At 31.2% G+C, this 21837-nt stretch overlaps 1 protein-coding gene across 2 annotated transcripts in view; it reads right to left on the bottom strand.

The window, feature by feature from the left end:
- Positions 1–5359: 5359 nt before the first annotated feature.
- LOC111642306 (zinc finger protein 271-like) overlaps positions 5360–21837 on the bottom strand; it is a 28140-nt gene continuing 11662 nt past the window's right edge. Inside the window, exons 2-5 of one of the 2 annotated variants that reach the window (XM_023388639.1) lie at positions 21300–21484; positions 15947–16072; positions 13786–13963; positions 5360–8670 (exon numbers count right to left, since the gene is read on the bottom strand). In XM_023388639.1, coding sequence (XP_023244407.1) covers positions 6458–8670; positions 13786–13963; positions 15947–16072; positions 21300–21484 — 2702 coding nt within the window. In that variant the 3' untranslated portion in view covers positions 5360–6457. Of the gene's footprint in view, positions 8671–13785; positions 13964–15946; positions 16073–21299; positions 21485–21540; positions 21592–21837 lie in introns of those variants that run through there. The other variant, XR_002759536.1, reaches the window with a different exon arrangement.

Genomic DNA, 21837 nt, shown 5'->3' with positions numbered 1-21837 from the left:
GGTGGAGGAGGAAGAAGTGAACTTAGGTACCGACTTTGTAGATCCTCGTCATTTTTCATTCTTAAACACTATGTAGTGTAATAAATTCAAAAGGTTGGCGTTTTATCATCTTTATTTAGTTCAGTTGATAAGTGTTTAAAATACACGTTTCGGGCATAATATCTCTTCAGCAAACTTGGGATTATTTATAAACTGGGTATCATGAATGAATACATATTTATACAGCTAACATATTTATTGTCTATCTTCGTTGTTTCCTTTTTGGATGACAAAATTAAAAGATGGATGTACCGTCAGTACAAGATTTTCTGCTTACATCTGTATTCATTCGTGGTTAAGATCAGCGGCGGCCTTATCCATTGCGAGGCTCTGGGCGGCAGATCTTTGCGAGGCCCTGGGCGGCAGATTTTTGCGAGGCCCTTGTCCTTTGTGCAAAGTATGTAAATTGAAATAGTAGGCACTTATTAATATTAATATATACTGTACTATAAATTAAATTTATTTTATTGTTATAACTAATATCCAAGGATAAAATAAAAAGTTTTAAATATCAACTTTTTTCTACTTGGTTGTTGCGCGAGGCCCCGGGCGATTGCCCTGCTCGCCACTCCCTAAGGCCGCCACTGGTTAAGATGCAATATGATATTAAATTTCGAATAAATTTTATCTTTTACTGTTATATAAAAAATTCATATTTACAGTAGAGACCCCCTATAACATGGTAGATATGTTCCGTTTTTTATGAGTCACTTAAATACATGAGCCAATCACAGCCTGGGATGTATGCAGTTTAGGGACTACGGTTGTTTGAAAGGTTCTCTTCCATAAAATTAATTGATTCTAGACTAATTTGACTCATTTCCAAAACACGTATAATTTTTTGGGAATAATCCATATAAACTATGCTATAAACAAAAAATTCTAGGATTACTTACCGAGTGTGCACTGTTCGATGATGCCGTTACTTAAGCTTGTTTACATCGCGGAGTGGTGCATCGAATGGCGAACGCGTTTTCTGATAAGTTATTTTTCTGAGAAAAATTCACTGAACTTTGGAGACATCATTAATATAAATATAATTTTACGGCCGTTAAATAATAAATGGTTTTTAGTAGGTCCGCTGCTCGTTTAAACTCAACGGTTTGTGCAATATCTGCTATTGGTCTAGATTCAACCAATCCTATTGCAACACAAGTCGGTGATGATGTTTTACCATATTATATGAGTCTCTTTTAGCGTGTTTATACAAATACAATCACAATTGTTTCGCTGGGTTATATGAATCTGTATTATATGAACCTGTATTATAGGGGGGTCTACTGTACTAAATAAAACACCTTTAAATATGTATTCACCCATGATACCCAGTTTATAAATAATGCCGAGTTTGCTGAAGAGGGACATGTTATGCCCGAAACGTGTATTTTAAACACATATCAACTGAACTAAATAAAGATGATAAAATACCAAGTGTTTGAATTTATTACAGTACATAGTATTTAAGAATCAAAGAAGAGTCACAACACGATTTCAGATTATCAAAGTGCATGTCATGACAACGTAAAGACTTGGTAGATCCTCAAGTACAGTACACTTCTTCCTCCTCCACCATCAAAAATCAAACTCACAATTTGCCTCATGCAGGAAATTAGTGGTATGTCAGGAAACAATTTAGCAGGGGAATCGTACCAAAATGAGAATGTTTGTCCAGTGAAGTGGCTTTAATAATGTATTAAAGCCATTTCACTAGGCAACCTGTTCTAACTGACTGTTTACATTACTGAATCCAGTTCTACTCAAACTATGATAATGTAGATTTTGTTTCACATGGGGAAAAATATATGTATATATGGTACTGTACATAACCAACCCCTCACATAACATTGCACCCCAGAGAAGGCAACGGGAAACCACTCTAGGTACTAACTTTCCTTAGTAACGCCTTGGCATATTTACTAACTACTTACTAATCTGCGCCAGGTGTGGCCGAGGTCGGAAAAATCCTGATATGGCACTATGAGAGTGACATAACCAACCTAATGGATAGTTTCAGTTAAAATGGGTGACAGTATTATTCACATTAAAAATATGTAGAAACTGAAATGTCTTCACAATTCTATCATAACCAATCATTGGGAACAAATACATGTATTTTGGGCTCCCCTTTCAAGTGGGCCCTGTGCAGGTGCACCTGTTTAGTTACAGCCTTTTATTAAAGGCTATGCCTCTAAAATTATGTGAAACAGCATAAAAACAATGAAAATGGCTGATGGCTGGCTTATCACCAGAGGACTTTTTTAAACTGTTTTACATAATTCTACAGGGATGTAGTCTCTATGAAGGAAGACTTCCCCAGTGATTAGATATGAAGAATGTGAAGAAGAAGAAAAACTCTCTGTATTTTTAGTCCTAATATACAATTTATAATCTTTAATTAATTCTTGAATCATTTTTTATATAATAGATAATACACTATTTTTGTAAAATTTAGTACTTCAGACTTCTTTTGGCTCACAAACAAGAACAAACGGAAGCATTACATTATCTTCTGTGGAGCTGTGAATTGCTGTCCACTGGATAAACTGGGAAATGGCACAGTATTTCATTATTGAATGCAAAGTTTTACTTTCATTTACAACACTTGTTTATATAAAGGACACAATGTGCCATCTTTGATGACTAATGGAAATTTCACTGACATTAGTAACTGTTAAAATATTTCAATATTACAGTTTCTAGTTTTCTTCCAGTTCACCTTTATGGTGTTATGTAGACTGGCTCTACAAGTTCTATTTAAGGTCCTCCTGTTATTTTCTTTTTTTTTTCATATTTTGCCCAGGTGTCTAAAGAATACAAAAGTAAATCACCAAGAAATTTGCAAGTTATGTAAATATTATACAGAGAAACATGGAGTGTATTTCCATCTGTTCGTGCTTAGTAATTTCGATATAGATCATATGCAAGGCTTTATTACATTGTTTTAATGATTTCATGTAGGTTTATATGCATGCAAAACTAAAAATGTCAGAAGGCAAGGACAAATTTTGAGAAAGGAAGATTATAATACAGAAGAGGACCAAGAAAACATTACGGTCTATGGGAAATACAAATACAGGGTAGGTGGAGAGTAGGCACCGAGAAATTGCTATAACTTCTATATTTCTAATGCAATGATGATGATAAATTATTTGACATGTACTGTATCTTATGCATCCATACAGTAATACCTCGACTTACACTACCCAGAGTTATGCGATTTTCAAATCTCATCAATTCGTCTTTTGTTTGAGCGCCATGCAACTCTTGATTACTCATTACCCCACACTATTGTTCAGCTTACATGTTTGGACGTGTCGCGCGGAATCGACACGTAGCTACAATTTATTTTGTGTTATTTATTTCTGTGTTGTTATATCTACGGAGACTTGAGAAACTCTATGTGGTGATTTCTTGTAACAATGAATGAATCAAAAGACGAGATAAGATTAACGAGAACATTTATCACCTTACGTACTGTACAGTACACCCGACTTGGATTTTACAGAGATTGAGAAATTATACCCCGACTTACGCAGATATCGCTCGGTCCCACCTATCGTGTAAGTTCGGGGTATTACTGTATTTCCATTCAATAGAGAGGTTGAGGCCGAAGTTTTAAACGCGAAAACGTGTATGTCGGATGTTCAGTGCTGCTTTTCTGTAAGCCTAGAAGTTTGACAATGGTGTTTGGAATATCGAGCATGATTCCACTGACTATCCAAACACCATTGTCAAACTTCTAGGCTTACAGGAAAGCAGCACTGAATGTCCGACGTACAAGTTTTCACATTTAAAACTTCGGCTTCAACCTCGCTAATATCTTATAATTTAATCTCTTCACCATATGCCCTCATCTCTGGAGACAGCAACCATTGATTTCCACATCTCATAGTGTCCAACAATCTGCACTCACACCCAGAGAAGAAGTCTGCCATCTTTCCATCTTTTTTGCCCCTTGTTTGACATCTCTTGATCACTGCCCACACCACCAATGTGGGAATTATAAAATTTTATTGATTGACATACAAGCACATACAAATTATAATTTTAATAACATTGCTATTATGAAAACTATAGCAATTTTCCACCCACCCTGTAGTAGTGTACAACTTATTAACACCAACAAATTAGGTGCAATTACCCTCTTTAGTGGTACAGATAAGAGAGCATCAGATGATTAAACAAGAGTTATCTAAAATAAGACATCTTGTCAATGTTTAGGATCACAAATTCAGTTTAATGTTACAATTTAATATTCATAATATTAAATTTTATTTAAAACCGACATATTGTTATCTTCAATACACTTATTATCTCCAATTTTATGTAATTTTCCATACATATTTTAGTATAAAAACTGGTACAGGCCTAATAAACTTAATAATAAAAGTTTGTAACTTAACAAAAAGGGCTGAGTTTTTTGTTAAGTTACAACTACAATTGATAGACATTGATTTATTTAATCAAGATGACCATTCAAAATAGTGACAATTACACAAACACACATCTAAACAATTGTATATTGCAGTTTCTCTACTCTACGTATCACAACTTCAAGCTTTAATAATTACATACTTAACACATTGAGTGCACAAAATATTTGTCAAGAAATAATTTATATATCTTAAGCTATGCTCGAGATGTCCTAACTATAAAGAATTAAATGATGGTCTACCTTTGAAATAATTTGCTTTCTCATTTATAAATTCTGTAAGGTGATGTAATAAACAGTACTTTCATACAGGAACTCGGAAATAAAAGTAAATATCTTAAGCTAATTTTTCTCCTTTTGCGTATTTAAAAATTTAAGAAACTAAAATCTTTAAAGGACAGGAAGTTTCAAGTAAGTATTGTGTTTCTAAATGATGTAGTACAATGATAATTCAAGGACTTATCGTGCAGGAACACGCTTCATTTAGATTATCTCAAAGATTTGATTTGTTCGTCATTCTGCAAGATGGAATTTGGGTCTAATTCCCTTTTCAGTCTAAATACTATACAGAAGTAGACACCAGTTCTGTGTAATACCAAAAGGAAAATTTAAAAATAAATGTTTAAAATAATGTAAAAGATGTGATTCTAAATTTGATAATGAAAAATATGCTAGTTAATAAAATAATTACTTTTTTATTTTATTTTATTAAAAAGGGGGAGTTACCTGAGGATACTTTTTCTTAAATATTTTATAAAATTATCTAAAAAATAAAGGGAGTTGTAAAATTATTGAATAAAATTGATGGCTTACTATTTTAAAACTTATAAAATTTTATAAGCTATCAATTGTAATTTTATAGATTTAATTCGTTTTGCAATTCTCCCTTTGTTTTTTAGATAAATATTATTTTATAAAATTAAGTAAAAGTATCCCCAGGTAACTCCTTCTTTTAAATTATATAATTATTTTTTTAATTAAATCAGCATATGATTTTTCATTATCAATTTTACACTCACAATTATAGTATCTGTAGTCTGCAACTGAAGAGGGATCTAGACCCAAAATGCATCTTGCAGAATGACTATCGCATAGATCTGATTTGTCCATCTAAATGTAATGCAATTATGCATGATAAGTCCTTAAATTATCAATTTGCTATATGATTTAGAAACATACACAAAAACTTTACAATCCAGTATACAAAATTTACACTAGAATGAACATTTTAAGCTAATTTTCTATATCAGACTGGAAACAAGTAGAGGAGGAGAAAAATTAAAAACAAGAAGCAAATAAGAAATAACTCCTTCAAAAATCAATAAATTTGATCTTTACTGCCTATCCTAATTAGATACGAGTTTCTAATTTATGTTTGGAGCATCTGATGATGGGCTTGTCAGCTCAGAATTTTTTAAGGTAGAAGCTTGTATATAATTAGGATACTTCTGAAAACCAGAAGTAAAGAACTGAAATACAACAATCCTAGTTTGCACAACGAGACATTAATGTTACACTTAACTGAAACACTTGGTTCACTTCCTGTGATACTCTAACACCAGAGACTAGAATTGGACCTTTTCATGAACTATCCTGTACTATAATATAAACCCAACTGAATATTTAAAAAGTACTTAGATATAATAATGGGGACTAGACTTAAGAATTACAAAGAATAAATAGTGGTATAAAAAAATATAGAATTTTATACAAATCTTGAGTTTGTGAAATAAAACCAAGATTTGTGCAGCCAACGTGTTAAGCTTCAATTGGAACTAAAGTAGAATATTAAGTCAAATTCTGCATACACTTAAATATTTGGCTGTAAATTATATAGCTTTATCAAAGGACAAAACACTACTTTATACAAAGGAAAGTAAACCTAGTTTACAGACTGATAATTCAGGAGTCGGAATATATGGCACCAGTTTATATGAAACAAAATACGGAATATTTTATATGTTTGTAACTAATGAACACAATCTGTTATTGTATAATATAATAACATGGTTGAGGAGCTGTAGTTATATTATATGGAACATTCCAAATTATGCCATTGTTATACTGAATTGTAGGTAATGGATTGAACTGAGGTAAAATTAATATTGTAGAATTAGAATTCTGTACCTGATGGCATTTCTGATGCTCCAACAATTCTTTCTCACTCATGTAACAGGTTTTACAAACATTACACTGAAAATATTGAGGTATTAATGATGATTTTTTATCTGAGTTTTCTACTTCATTTTGCAAATGCTCTACAGTACGATGAGTTTGTACGCTCGATTTTTTTCCACAATTGTTTTTGTGATATTTTAAATCTGAGATCATTTTGAAACTTTCCTTACAAAGTCCACATTGAAAATATTTCTTTTTACAATAATACTTTTGATGCTTGGCAAAAATTTTGATTTTCTTAAATGTTTTTTTACAAAATTTACATTGAAAATGATTTTCTTCATTTTGGCAGTTTTCATAATTAATTAAAACAGTTTTGGTCTTTAAGCTATTTACACATGATTCGCATTGAAGGGGATTTTCTTTAAAATGGCCGTTTTTCTTACTTGCTAAACATGTATTCATCGTGAATGTCTTTTCGCAAACTTCACACTCGTATGTTCTTGGCAGTGAGTAATACGTTTTATGGCGTACCAAGTGACTCCTTTGGCGAAAGTACTTTTTGCATATTTCACATTGAAATGATCTTTCTTTTGAATGAGTTTTTTGATGGCAGACTAAACAAGATTTTAACTTAAAACTCTTTTTACAAATTTCACATTGGAACGGTTTCTCTTCAGAATGGGATTTCTGATGAATTAATAAACATGAGTTTGTTTTAAAACTCTTTTTACAAAGGTCACACCTGAATGGTCTTTCTTCTGAATGGCATCTTTTGTGCACTATTAAATATGACTTAAACTTAAAATTCTTCCCACATAATGAACATTCAAATGGTCTTTCTTCAGAATGGCATTTTAAATGATACATGAGTGCATTTTTCTCTTTATAGGTTTTTTCACAAAGTTCACATTTGTAAGGTCTTTCTTCCGAATGATATTTTTGATGCTGCGATAAACTGCTTTTTAAGTAAAAACTCTTGCTACATATTTCACACCGAAAATGTTTCTCTCCAGAATGAGATGATAGATGATTTGCTAATGTTACTTTTGTCTTAAATCGTTTCTCACATATTTCACATTGAAAAGATTTCTCCATAGAATGAGATATCTGATGAACTACTAAAGTTGATTTTAATTTAAAACTCTTGTCACAAAGCTCACACTGAAATGGCCTCTCTTCAGAATGGACTATTTTGTGTCCAATTAAAATAGTTTTTGATTTAAACCTCTTTCCGCAGATTTCACACTGGAATGGTCTTTCATCGGAATGACATTTCAAATGTTGGGTTAATTTTTTCCTCATTTTAAAACTTTTTCCACAAAGTTCACACTGATAAGGTCTTTCCTCAGAATGGCATTTCTGATGATAAGATAAATCTTTTTTTACCTTGAAGCTTTTCTCACAAAATTCACACTGAAAGGGCCTTTCTTCAGAATGGTATTTTTCATGATTTAATAAATTTAATTTTATTTTAAATCGTTTACCACAGACTTGACACTGATAAGGCCAATTTTCCGAATGGATTTTTTGATGTCCCAATAAATTTGACCTCAGTTTAAAGCTCTTATCACAGATTTTGCATTTGAATGGTCGTTCGTCAAAATGTATAACTCTATGCGCTACTAAAGTTGATTTCTGTTTAAAACCCTTTTCGCAAAATTCGCATTTGTAAGGTCTCTCTCCAGAATGTTGCTTTTGATGGTAAATTAAATGCGATTCGTATTTAAATTTCTTTTTACATATCCAACAATAATACTGTGTGTCATTTGTATGTACAGCTTTATGTTTTCTTAAATAAAATTTAAAGAAATAGTTTTCTTTGCAGATATCACATGAAAAAGGCCTTTTGCCAATATGTACAAATAGATGATTTGTATAAACTGATTTGCAAGAAAATCCTTTCAGGCAAATTTTACACTGGTATTTTTTTCGAACACGAACAGTAATAAATAAATATTTTTTCAAATATAATTTCTTTGTAAACCTTGTTTTGTAAAATATATAGTTGAAATGATTTTTTCCTTTAGTTCTTCTGTCAATAGCATAACTAATATTGTTTTCTTTTCTTCTCCAACAACCTGCAAATGTGAATGTAATATAATTAAATATATATTGAACTTTACAACATGTTGTAATTTAAAAGTTAGAACTGGTAAGTTCAGGAAACTAAAAACAAAGAATAATTTTAGTTTCCTGAACCTAGCAGTTATTAAATGATAATGCCAGATTCATTACTGAGCTATATCCTGGTTAATTAAATATATAGATGCTATGTAATTTGGACCGCAGGTAGACAATTCAGTTGCCATTTTCCATTCAATTTAGTAATTAGAATTAATTAAATTATAATATTCTAGTAAAATATTCAGGCTTGGTTTACTGTATTAAGGTTGGGAAGAATAATTGGCAATGCATCTGCTTGTGCAGCTGTATTGCTATTTATTCTTCCTGATCTTGTCTCCGTCTGATATCTGCTTTCAGTGTAAGCAGAAGTTGCAGGTTCAAGTCCTGATCTGGATTGATCTTTTCTTTCAAAATATTCAAAAATTAATTAATTTCATTCTAATTATTAAATTTAATACAAGACGGCAACTTAACCATTTACATTTAATTAATTAGGTTATAGCAAAATAATGAATTTAACACTTTATTTTCATAATTAATATTTAATTCAGACTTGGTTTACTGTAAGCTTAATAATGTTTTTCTGATTCTAATGTACACTTTCGGACTTTTCTCATCTCCAGTTTGAGATATATATTAGAATTGGACAAAGGACTTCAAAAAGCCTTGTTTGCATTGTTTGCTTCTCAATTCATGCAGCTATTTGTGTGTATTATCTTGTCAGTGTACGGTACATGTAATACATGTCTCTCCCCATTGCTGTAACTAGGTTTTCATCTACCCTGTGTTTTTTTAGAGGGAAAATAATAATAATAATAATAAAACAATTCTTTATAAATAATTTTTCTGTTTAGAAGAAATGTACAGGATTGTTTACATGTATTTATAAAGAAAATTATTATTACAGTATATTTGATGATTTTTTCATCATTTCCATTTCAAGGAATTCTCTTTGCCAGGCACTATGCCTGTGAACTTGTTGCACCTATCTAGTTATGGCACTCTATCTTCCACTTCAGTTTTAATCTTGATTTCAGTTTTGGAATGGTTTGGTAGTCTTTTGAATTACCAAATAAAACAATGTCCAGTAGATGGGTTGCCTATGAAACCACGTTGGAGAATGTGTTTACAAATATTTCAGTGTGATACAACATATCTGAAAAGTTTTGTGTGCAATCTGAAAGCATTCATTGTACAGTAATTTTGACCATAATTCTGTGTTAGTCCACAGATCTTTTATACCCAATAATGAAGAACATTGTAAAACACAAAGCATTTTATTGTCATGATGATAGTCGAAAATGAACTTATTACTTATTTCATAATTGAAAAATATGACTATACAAACTAAGTTTCAGTCCTTCTGTCTATTTATATCCTTTTCATTCCAATTTTAAAATATTTTTCAATTTTGAAATAAGTCAAATTAATCCTGGGCTTCTATGTAGAGCTGCCTGAAATTCCACAGAATACTCTCAGCTTAAATGCGATTATATAACATGAATACTGCTGGTTTACTGATTTTTAATGTTTGTAGACGTCATAGTCTACAAGAAAAGGTCGACGTCGAGATCATTTTTAATTGTGTGTGAGGTTTTTTTTGATTGTATTTGTCTGTTATCTTTCGAAGATTTTTTCTTCAAGTCGCTGGCTGTTTTGTAGTTTCTGGACTGGAATGAAAAGGACATAAATAAACAGAAGGACTGAAATTTAGTTTGTATAGTCACATTTTTCAATTTTGAAATAAGTCAAATTAATTCTGGGCTTCTATATACAAAAGAACTTATTACTGTTTGAAGTACATTATCTTCCCATAGCTGTGTGTTCAATTATATAGGACAGGGGTGGCCAACAAGTCGATTGCGAAGCCAATTTTACTCAATCGCTTGCGATGTTTTGAATTAATGTGTTACACTTGTAACTGAATGCAATGTGCAAACGCAACTGTAGTGATATCGGACCTCCATGTCCTCCCTCAGATTCGGTTTTGTCAGTCCATGTGCAATCCATTTGCGTACAGTTGTAAAAGGGGAATAAGAAATGTAGACAAAGGGTCGTAAAACTGAAAAAAAAAGATGCAGGAAGAGGGACAGAGAGAGTAGGTCGGGAGTCGAAACACAGTAGAGAGAGGAAGGGTGAAGTGGTGGTCCCCGAAAGTGAAAACGTTGAGTTTCAATTTTTCTTCTGTTTAAAATGTAAGTACCTTTTCTTCGTGTTTTAAATTAAATTGTGGCTTTTCTTACCTATCTAAACATAGTATGTATTTCACACCTCCCCTCGCCACTTAGACTATGCCTATGACAAGTCGATTGCGACACATTTTTAAGATAAAAAGTAGATTTTTTGTACACAAAAGTTGGCCACCCCTGATACAGGATACACATTACATTTGCAAGCTAACTTTTTCTGATTTTGACATCTCAAAAATTAGATTTGATGGTATGTTAAAATCAAGAAAACATAGTAATTAGTTCTTTTAATTAGCATTAGTTCTTTTAATTATTTTGCAATTATTTTTGAATTTCATGTAGGCTGAAAAGTAATGCACACATGCCTGTAGAACACGAACAAAAACAAATATCAAGATCGGGCAAAAAGTATAGGGACCTTGAATAAGTTCTCGCTGTTTTTTAACAGATGGCATTACCAGAACCACGTGTGTTTATTTTTAGATGGTGACACATCTGTAAGGATGTATAATAAGCAACCTTGAAATTCAGTATATGTCATTTCACCGAAGTGTAAACAACTTATTTTTTCATTGTGTTAAACATGTCGAGTTTTGTGCCAAAAAATGAGTATTTGCGGCGAATTTTATTGCACTATTTTATTAAAAAAAATCTGCAGCTGAAGCACACAGAATTCTTGTTGAGACTTACGACAACCATGCTGTTGGAAACAACATGCAGAGATTGGTTTAGACACTTCAAAAATAGATTTTGATATTGGAGATAAAGAACGATCTGGCGCACCAAAAAAGTTTGAAGACAAGGAATTACTTCATGAAGACTCATATCAGACGCTAGCTGAACTTGCAGAATCATTAGGAGTTGATCACACAGCAGTTTCAAAACGTTTAAAAGGATTAGGAATGATTCAAAAGCAAGGACATTGGGTGCCGTACGAGTTGAAGCCGAGAGACGTCGAACGGCGTCTTTTCACATGTAAACAGCTGCTTCAACGGCAGAAAAAGAAAGGTTTTCTGCATCGTATCATGACAGGCGATGAAAAATGGATATACTACAATAACCCTAAGCATATAAAATCATGGGGTAAGCCCGGCCATGCATCAACATCGTCATCAAGGCCGAATATCCATGGTTCGAAGCTTCTGCTCTGCATTTGGTGGGATCAACTAGGTGTAGTTTATTACGAGTTGCTCAAACCAAACGAAACCATCACAGGAGATCGCCATCGACTACAATTGATGCGTTTGAGCCAAACATTGAAGGAAAAACGGCCGCTATACGAGCAGAGACACGACAAAGTGATTTTGCAACATGACAATGCTCGGCCACATGTTGCACAACCAGTGAAAACATATTTGGAAACGCTTAAATGGGAAGTCCTACCCCACCCGCCGTATTCACCAGACATCGCCCCTTCCGATTATCACTTGTTCCGATCGATGGCACATGGCCTGGCTGAGCAGCACTTCTATTCTTATGAAGATGCCAAAAAATGGGTTGATTCTTGAATAGTCTCAAAAGACATGTCGTTTTTCCGACATGGAATTCAAATGCTACCAGAATGATGGGAGAAAGTAGTGACTAGCGATGGACAATACTTTCAGTGACATGTTTATTACGACTTTTTTTTAAATAAAGTGTTAATTTTCACAAAAAACAGCAAGAACTTATTCAAGGTCCTTATACATTAAAGTACAATTCTTAAGCTTCAAAATCATATATTTATTTTTCAACATAGTCACCATTAAGGCTAACACATTTCTCCCAACGTGTAACAAGTTTTTTCATTCCGTCACTGAAAAATTCTTCCAACTTTTCTCGAATCCAGGACTTGACAGCTGTCTTCACCTCATTGTCCGTGGTATAATGATTACCTTTGAGGTCGCTCTTGAGTAGAGGAAAAAAAATAAAAATCGCAAGGCACAAAATCAGGAGAATAAGGAGGGTGTGGAATCGGTTCAAACTTCAGGTTTTGCAGAGCCTCTCCAATTGCGCACTACCATGTTTCCCCGAAAATAAGACAGTGTCTTATATTAATTTTTGCTCTGAAATATGCACTAGGTCTTATTTTCAGGGGATGTCTTATTTTTTCCATGAAGAAGAATTCACATTTATTATCAAACAAAAAAATTCCCAAGTCAAACTTAGACGACAGTGATGTATATCCGGTTGTGTCGAACTGAACTTAAATAAAACCAACATGAACTTACGAAGTTCCCATGCTGGAGTGGACTTTCCACTCTCGCTTCAACTTAACTGTTTTATAGTGTCAACATCGGGCTTGATGACCAATTAGTGCTTATTCAACCGTAGCACTATGTAAATGTAATGTGGCGTGATTCCCGGCCGACCAATTAGCCATCACCAGCTGTAATGTTATGCAAATCTGTGATACCCAAAACATAGTTTTATGCAAATCATGCCATGTGGCCTGAATGTCTGCTGACCAATCAGTGGCTGTACTTTCAAAAAGCCAACGGACACTTTCAACCATCTGTCGATGACCATTAGGAGTAAAAAAAAATTTTGCTAGGTCTTACTTTCGGGGGGAGGTGTTATATTTAGCAATTCAGCAAAACCTATGCTAGGTTTTATTTTCAGAGGATGTCTTATTTCCAGGGAAACACAGTAAATATTTGAATCCGTAATGACAATTTTCTAGTTATTTGGTCACTTAAGTTTGAAGTTTTTTATTTTAATAATTTACATAGAGAAGACATCTCTGAACAATTAAATTTCTATTCAATGAATTGTTTTGTGTTCATTACAAAACAAATAAAATAAATGCAATTTCTAAATATCAAAAGTGGCTTGGATAATATTCCATTGATACTTAAAAAACCATTTGTTTTAATTTTTAAAATAATATAATTCACATACCTTTGTTGACTTCAGTTTTATATTCAATAGACTGCCGTTTGAAATGATTTATGTTAGGCATGGAAGTATCATTTCCTTTATAAAGAAGAGATGTTGCATTGGTTTCTTTTGGAGGGAAGAGAAGTTTAGATTTCTCATGAAAGTATTCTGTATCATTTGTATTATTTTCTTTAATATCCTGTAAATGTTAAAAAACATGATTAGTTAAAACTCATAACATTAGTAAAATTTATCTAAATTATACACATACATATATATTTAAACAGTAAAAATTAAAAATGATAAATTTATTTTTGTGAAAGTATTCTTATATTTTCTGTATGCTACTTTAATATAATAAACTATAGATTAATTACAACAATTATTTTCCATATTTTATAAATTTTAATATTTAAATTAAAGATTTTCTGATTATCAATTAATTATTACTTTTACATAATCTGTAGAATGAACAGCTCAAAATAATTCCTACTTTAATGATGTTCTTGTGTCAGTATAAAAAGAGCATCTTAAGAATACATCTGCTCTTAATGTTAGCATATTGTGTATTAAGCTTTCAACAGTGGGATAGTCAGGTATGGTGCTACCCCAAAGTAGTAGAGAATAAACATGGGAAATTTTTTCCACGTGCTTTTTCTCATTACCATTTCGGAAAAAGATTTTATGAACAGTTATGTCTAGTAAAGAAAAGTCTTTTTTTATTGTTACATAATTCATTTTTTATGTGAATTTTTTTTTGCAGTAGTTTTTGGCAATACCCCAAAAGAATTGAATGGATATATCCATCCCTCATTGTTGAGTGGTTAAACTTTAATTTTGGTTAAAGGCATCAGTACAAGACAAGGTAACTATTTGAAATCAAATAAATATTCAATTAATTATTAACATATTGTGAATTATAACTAACTATATGTTAGATTGCAGTTTTAATTATAAAAGTATTTTAGAAGAGATTTTATTAAATTTTTAATAAAATAAAAGCAGAACATGTTATGAATATAGTTTTATATCTTTTAACCATGAATGTGGAGATGGAGCCAGTGAAATTGTACCAATTAAAACTCCAACTTTGATATAAACTTACATTTAAGTAAAGTTGTAAGTTTAAGTCTGGGAAGTAACCTTATGAATTATAATGGTGGTGTTGAAATGTCTTATGGTATATTCTTTATTTTAGTAGAGTTTCTTCATTATTAACATGTATCAAACTTTAATGAAGGAGACAGAGTTATAGATTTAAAAACTGAAAAGACAGATTCAGTCAGTAAATTTTTTGTACTGACTTTAAAATCTGTTTTCAATAAACAATAAATTTTCAATACAATGTAACAAGAAAATACTGCATACAAAATTCCATAATATAGTAAATATCAAATATTTATTGATTAAATGATTGATTTAATGGTTAATGATATATTTACTATCATAATCAAATTCAGATTTGACTATATAAATCAGATATAATTTTCATTTAAATGTTTTTAATTGCATTATAATGTAGATAGTATATCGCAGGGATTTTATATAACAGTCTAAAGAATATTTTAAGCATCACTATCATATTAATCCAGAGTTCATCTAAATCTAACCTTACATTCATCACTTTCAAATTATGGAAAAATATTTACATTTGGTATTATTGTATAATCTGTAAAGTTTAAATTTTGAAGCAAATTAACACCTGTATTAATTAGCTCTAAAATTTTATACACAAAATGGATGTTAAAACAATTATGTAATATGAAAAGCAATGCATGCATTGTCTAGTATCATGGTTCTCAATCTTTTTGAAGTCAGAAAACACTATACTTTGACATTTTCTTGCGAAACACTTACAATACATCAGCTTTAAAGCAGGAATGGCAAACATTTTTGAAATCAAGAGCACACTCGGTCTAGTATATGACATCATTAGCAGTCTGTGTCTTCAATTAACTAAAAAAATATCATCATCCGACAACATTCCAAGATTAAAAGTTTGCTGATTACATTACCATACAAAAATTATTTTAATTGTATTGATTTCTCTTTTGCAACAATTTTTAATTGTATATTTGATTTTTTCGCAGAACACTTGAACTGGCATTAATTTCTAATTAATACATTAAGAATAACTGCTTATACAACATTAATTTGTTAATCAAGTAATTTAATTTCTTACATTATTTATACTTGGATATAGTGAATCTGAAGCAGAATTTGAAATTTCATTCTCATTTATTTTATCAGATTCATAATTTCCTTCAAATTTTATATATGACTCAGGTTCTGTTTTGATATCATGAGCCTGTAAAACAAAATACTCTATTAAATTTATAAATATAAAATCAAAACACTGTAAACAAAGAAAGAATCACTGTATTAAAAATGCAGAGCAGAGAAGAGCTGACTTTTCTTTTGAAGCTCTTCTAAAGGTTTTTCAAAAAGTTTTGATAAACTGATTAAAAATCCCTGAGGGATTTTTTAATCAATTTACATATTTGTAAGCAGAGAAAAGCCTGTAAAGAAAAGTCAACTCTACTCATGTTAATTGTGTTCCTGTGGTTGTAAATAATAAAGGAAGACATCAAAGTTTTTTGTATTTAGTCTTTAATTTTTTTTAAATAACTTAAATTTTATAACAGTGTTTATTACTAAATTACTAAATTATGTTCAAGTTATTAAGGTATAAATTTAAGGTACAAAATAAAAAATTACAGTAAAAGTAAACAGATTTATCATAGTTCTTAATGTTAAATATCAAAAGTTTAATCAAATCCAAATATTAATCATAATCATATAAACATATGTAGGCTGTTTTTTTTTTTCAAGCTCTGATGCTCCATAAAAAAAAACAAGTGTAAATAAAATGAATTTATTACCAAAAGTTAGGTATAAACATGGTTACTTTTTGACATAATCACCGTGAAGATTGAGACATTTGTCATATCTGTGGACGAGCTTTTCCATTCCCTTGTCATAGAATATTGCCACCAATGACTTGAGATAGTCTTTACCATTGTTTTGAAGATCGTCATTAATCTCAAACCTCTGCCCTCCTAGCCACTTTTCCTGTTCAGGAAAGAGGTGTAAGTTGCTCAGCAATAAATTGGGGCTATAAGCTGGGTGTTTAAAGGCGGTGAAGACTTCTACCCAGCTTAAAACTTTTTAATGTGCGAAGACTTTCACCTCTTTTCTGAACTGAAAATGTGGCTAGCAGTACAGAGGATTGAGACTAATGACAATCTTCAAAACTACATTGTTAAGGCCATCTCGATTCACTGGTGGCAAAATTCTATGACAAGGGGATGGAAAAGCTTGTCCACAGATATGACAAATTCCTCAATCTTCATGACGATTATGTCGAAAAGTAACCATGTTTGTACCTAACTTTTAGTAATAAATTCATTTTGTTATTTACACTTGCCTTTGTTTTACGGACCATCAGAGCTTGAAAATAAACAACCCTCATATTATAGTGATCAAAAGAGCAATGCTCTTTTGGTGATCTACTTGTATGATTTAAACCATGTAATTTATAATTTCCTTATATCGTATTATGGTTATAAGTCAGTGGAATATCCAAGAGAAAGTCCTTAGGATGTGAATCATTTTAATGCATCTTTTTCATAAAACTGTTTGGTTGTTTGTTTAGTTATGGCAATGCAACACTTGGGCGATCTGTCTAGGGGAATGCCTTCCAGGAAGTCTTTTTAAGGGAAACTGGCTCTATTTAGACATTACAGATGAGGAGAAAACCCAAAAAACTCCACATGGTCAGACCATCCAAGTGAGGCATGAACCCATGACCAAACTCCCAGTGTTCTGGGAATGAAGGTCGCTTGGCCACTGGTGGGCCTCATAAAATTGTTAATCAACTGGTCTGACTGATAGGACTTTGAAGCATGGATCCTTATCATGACTCTGGCTCCAGCTGCATCGAGCATTTAATTTTAAGTATAACTGTTCAATGTAGAAAATTTTATTCAAACTATTTTTAATGTAATTTGTTTCTACTGCACTACACAAATTTTATATGAACAATAGAAATAGATCTTTTGATCACATATAACAATATGTAATTTTATTGATAGCATTACTCTCAGATATATCAAACTATAATTAAGGGAAAAGAAATCATAGAGAAAAAATGATATTTCAATAAATAATTAATTAACTAAAACATTTTCCCAACTGAAGCACAGTGACAGTTTGCAAACTCGTGTTAGATTATCAAGGAGTGCTAAATTAAAGTGACATCATTCTGCATAAGCAGCGAATTCTTGCTATTGTTCTAAAACTTCCTTAACTTATGTAATAAAACAATATGCAAGTTTTTTCATGCAACATAAAATATGTTGACCACATATCTTAACCTACACATGTTAATTTTTCAAGATTGGACAGAAAGATTGAAAAAAAAAAAAATTACTATTCAAAGAAATATTTGGTAAGAGCTTTTCCATATTTTGAATATCGAGTAGCATGTGCTCATTTGTTGAGATTTTTACAATGCAAAATTTTCCCATTGGCTTAAAATGGAATGATCTTTGAACGCCAATATTTCCTGTTCTAGGTCAAATTTTAAAATTTGGCCTCTATGACAATGCATTCTTTTATTATTTCTATTAATTCATAAAATTGATAAAAATTAGGAAAGGACAAGGTCAGTTCGGCATACAGGGAAAGTTTGTCAATTAAATTTTCTTTGAAACAAAATAAAATGAGACTCTCTTTAGAGACTAGATAGTTGACTTTTAATGACAGCTTGTTGAGTGTGGTGTCTGTGTTGTTCTCCGACAAGCGTAGTTGAAATATCTAATAAGTTGTCTGTTTCATTCAATTTCTTATAATATTTTGCTTTCATTTATATAAAATTGACATGTTTTGTTATAATTCCATAATAACAAAAGTTATTTTTCCTGTTAGAAGGATAAAACATTAACTAATTCACGTGGCCAGATCATGGCTTAATACCCTATTCTCAGGGTTCCATTTAATGTTTCTAAATCATGACTATTCGGCATCTTCGGCAGTGTTGCCGATCTTGTTACTGATCATGTTTTACTATGGTTTGATTTGGTCGCAAACAATAAACAACAAGCAGAAGAAATAACTGGATCCCCACACAAAGCTACACTAGATGCCAAGGCTAAAGTTAAAAAGTCAGGAATTTGAAGAAGGGCAATGGATTTGGAGAAATTGGATTTGAAGTTCACTAAAAGAAAGGGGCAGAAAGTCTTAAAGAACCAGAAAATGATGATGAAAATACTTATTGCATATATTGCAATAAACAATATTCAGGAAAAGTGGATTATGTGCTGCAAGTGTGAACTGTGGGCTCATGTGGACTGTACAGAAAATGAGTTGGTTCAATTTATTTGTAATATGTGTAGGGCATGAACAATTTTCTATTAAGCATATTTCATTACTACTGTTTGTTCGAGTTCACTAATTCATTTATATTGCTTTTAACTTGCAGTAGGATGTTTTCAATTATTATCTGTTTGATTTTTTTGTAATTAATTTTTGTTTACATTTTCTTTACTTATATATGTCTTTTAACTCGAATTTCATTGTTATAATATTAAATAAATTTTTGGACTTGCATTTCTTTGATTTAATAGTGAATTCCAATTTATACATTGTAAATAATGCAAATTTATATACCTGTTTATCTTGCCCCATTACTGTTGCTGAGTTGGCAACTGCTATCTTTTTATAAAGTTATTATTTTTATGATTATTTCTATTTCCAAACTGATTTTAACCAGTTCTATAGTAAGGTAACATTCTAGTAGACAATAAACAAAGCTTTTCTTTCAGTTTACAGCAATATTTGTTACACTAAATTAAAATTATTCTTATTGTGCTGAAGTTGCCCCGTCCTCCCCTATATACCTTATAATATAATCAAGATGGGTTGATAATGATAATTATAATAATAATATGCACAGAGCCCAAACGGTTAGGAGTTGAAAGTTGAAATTTGGTATACAATTAGGGTACATGATGAGAACATACACTAAGAAAGAATTTTTTAAAATATGGCCCTGCGGAGAGAGGGACAGGATTAAGGCTTACCGTAAAGAACTCGGCTTCTCTTATACTATTTTAGATGAGGCTTTTTGCATTTTTTTCATTGCATTTTAATGCCATGAGAATGCAGATTTAAGAAGGGATTTTTTGAAATTTCCACTGCGGGGGAGAGAGAGACGGTTAAGGATTACCCCGAAGAACTTGGTTTCTACTGTACTATTTTAATTGTCTTTATTGCATTTATGCGGAAAATCAAACATATTTTTAGACCCTTCTAAAAATTCTCAATGATATTTAGTGTTCCATCGTATATAAAGTTGACAAGAGAAGAGCATGCACATAAGTTCACTTTATTCAAACTCTTCACCTTAATGTTTGATTTTATGTTTCAATTTATATTTATGAATGATTCAGGAAGATCCAGCTTATTTTTCAAATGTAGTAAACCTGAAAAAGAACCCAGAAGGGGTTACAAAAACATTTGTTATTCATCACTTAGTGGTACTATGCACCGGTTAGTGGTTGCTGTGAATTTTAATTTTCGTTAATCCAGTGTGATAAGCAGATATCTAAAAATTTTCTACTTAGTGTCAGAAGAGGGGGAACCTAATTCTTGCACTTGGTGAAAATGGGTAAGATTGGCTATAATCTGATAATCTTAATCTCTGCTATTGTTACTTTTTGTCCAAGCAATGCCGAGCTCATCTGCTAGTAATATATAAATATCTGTAAAAAATCTATGCCATGGAGCTCACTTTTGTTTTCCTGTAAAATATCTAGTTCTTTTTGTAGTTAAAATGTCAAAGAATTCTGAAGATTAAATTGCTAACGTTTTTTTATATTTAGTAGTTCAACGATTCTCACTGTTTTGATGTTTTTACTCATATACAATATACTTATAACAACATATTGCTACAAAAATACAAAGATTATTTATGTAGTAAACTGTAATTATTCATTGTTAATATTGTGAATTTATCAGTTTCTTTATATATTAATCATTAATTATTTGATTTAACTATATACTTTCTATAATTTGTTTTTATTCTAATTCAAATTATATCTATTTTGAAAAAGATTAGAATAAAAACATATTATAGTAAAAATTCATGCAATAGTAAAATGAGAAAAATACTCAAGAATCTAAAATAGAATTTAAGATTAAAGAGAAACAAAAATTACAGGATAAATATATCAGCAATGATAAGATTGCAATAAGTAAGAACTTAAATGAATTATTTTAATGATTTTATCTATCAAACAATTTCAAACATAGCATGTTATAGCAAATGTAACATAAAATTAAAGTTCACTGTCAGGAGACAACAGTTATTAACTAAAAATTTCAACTATTAAATCCAAAGTTTTGAAAATTCTAATTTAAGAGGTGTCATCATTTTTCTGTTTGCCTTTTTAAACGTATGTGTGATGTGGGCATACATATCTGTTCATTAGTGGTCAGAAGTTTTGGATTATATATGGGTAGATTTTACTTACTTTTACTTCTTGTTCAATTGTGATATCTTCATATTTTTCACATTCACTTTTAATGTTTCTGACAATCTCAAGTTCTTCCTTGACATCATCGTCATAATCCCATATGGGTTCTGTTTTGACAATGGAGTAATTTATATCATTCTCCATCCAATCCAGTTCATTTTTAATGCTGATAAGGCTCTCATCTTCAAAATGAAATGTAAAAAAAGTTTAATTTTTTAAATAATGTTTTAGAAAATAATATCATTCTCCATCCAATCCAGTTCATTTTTAATGCTGATAAGGCTCTCATCTTCAAAATGAAATGTAAAAAAAGTTCAATTTTTTAAATAATGTTTTGCTTTTTATAGTTATTTAGGGCTCATATCCATTGATGTTAAATCAATGGATTCACAAGAGAAATTAATATCCAAAAGCCAACAAATATAGTGTATTAAAGATAAAAACTTGTGTACACTAAAGCCCTTTAAAATGAATGACACACTGTTTCTGATTCTTTACTCCTATTTATTTCATTGTTTTCTCACATGAAAAAAAA

This window comes from Centruroides sculpturatus, unplaced genomic scaffold (assembly GCF_000671375.1).
Source record: "Centruroides sculpturatus isolate CEXI.00-Female unplaced genomic scaffold, Cexi_2.0 scaffold1658, whole genome shotgun sequence".
Taxonomy (NCBI): domain Eukaryota; kingdom Metazoa; phylum Arthropoda; class Arachnida; order Scorpiones; family Buthidae; genus Centruroides; species Centruroides sculpturatus.
This window is presented reverse-complemented; position numbering and strand designations above follow the sequence as displayed.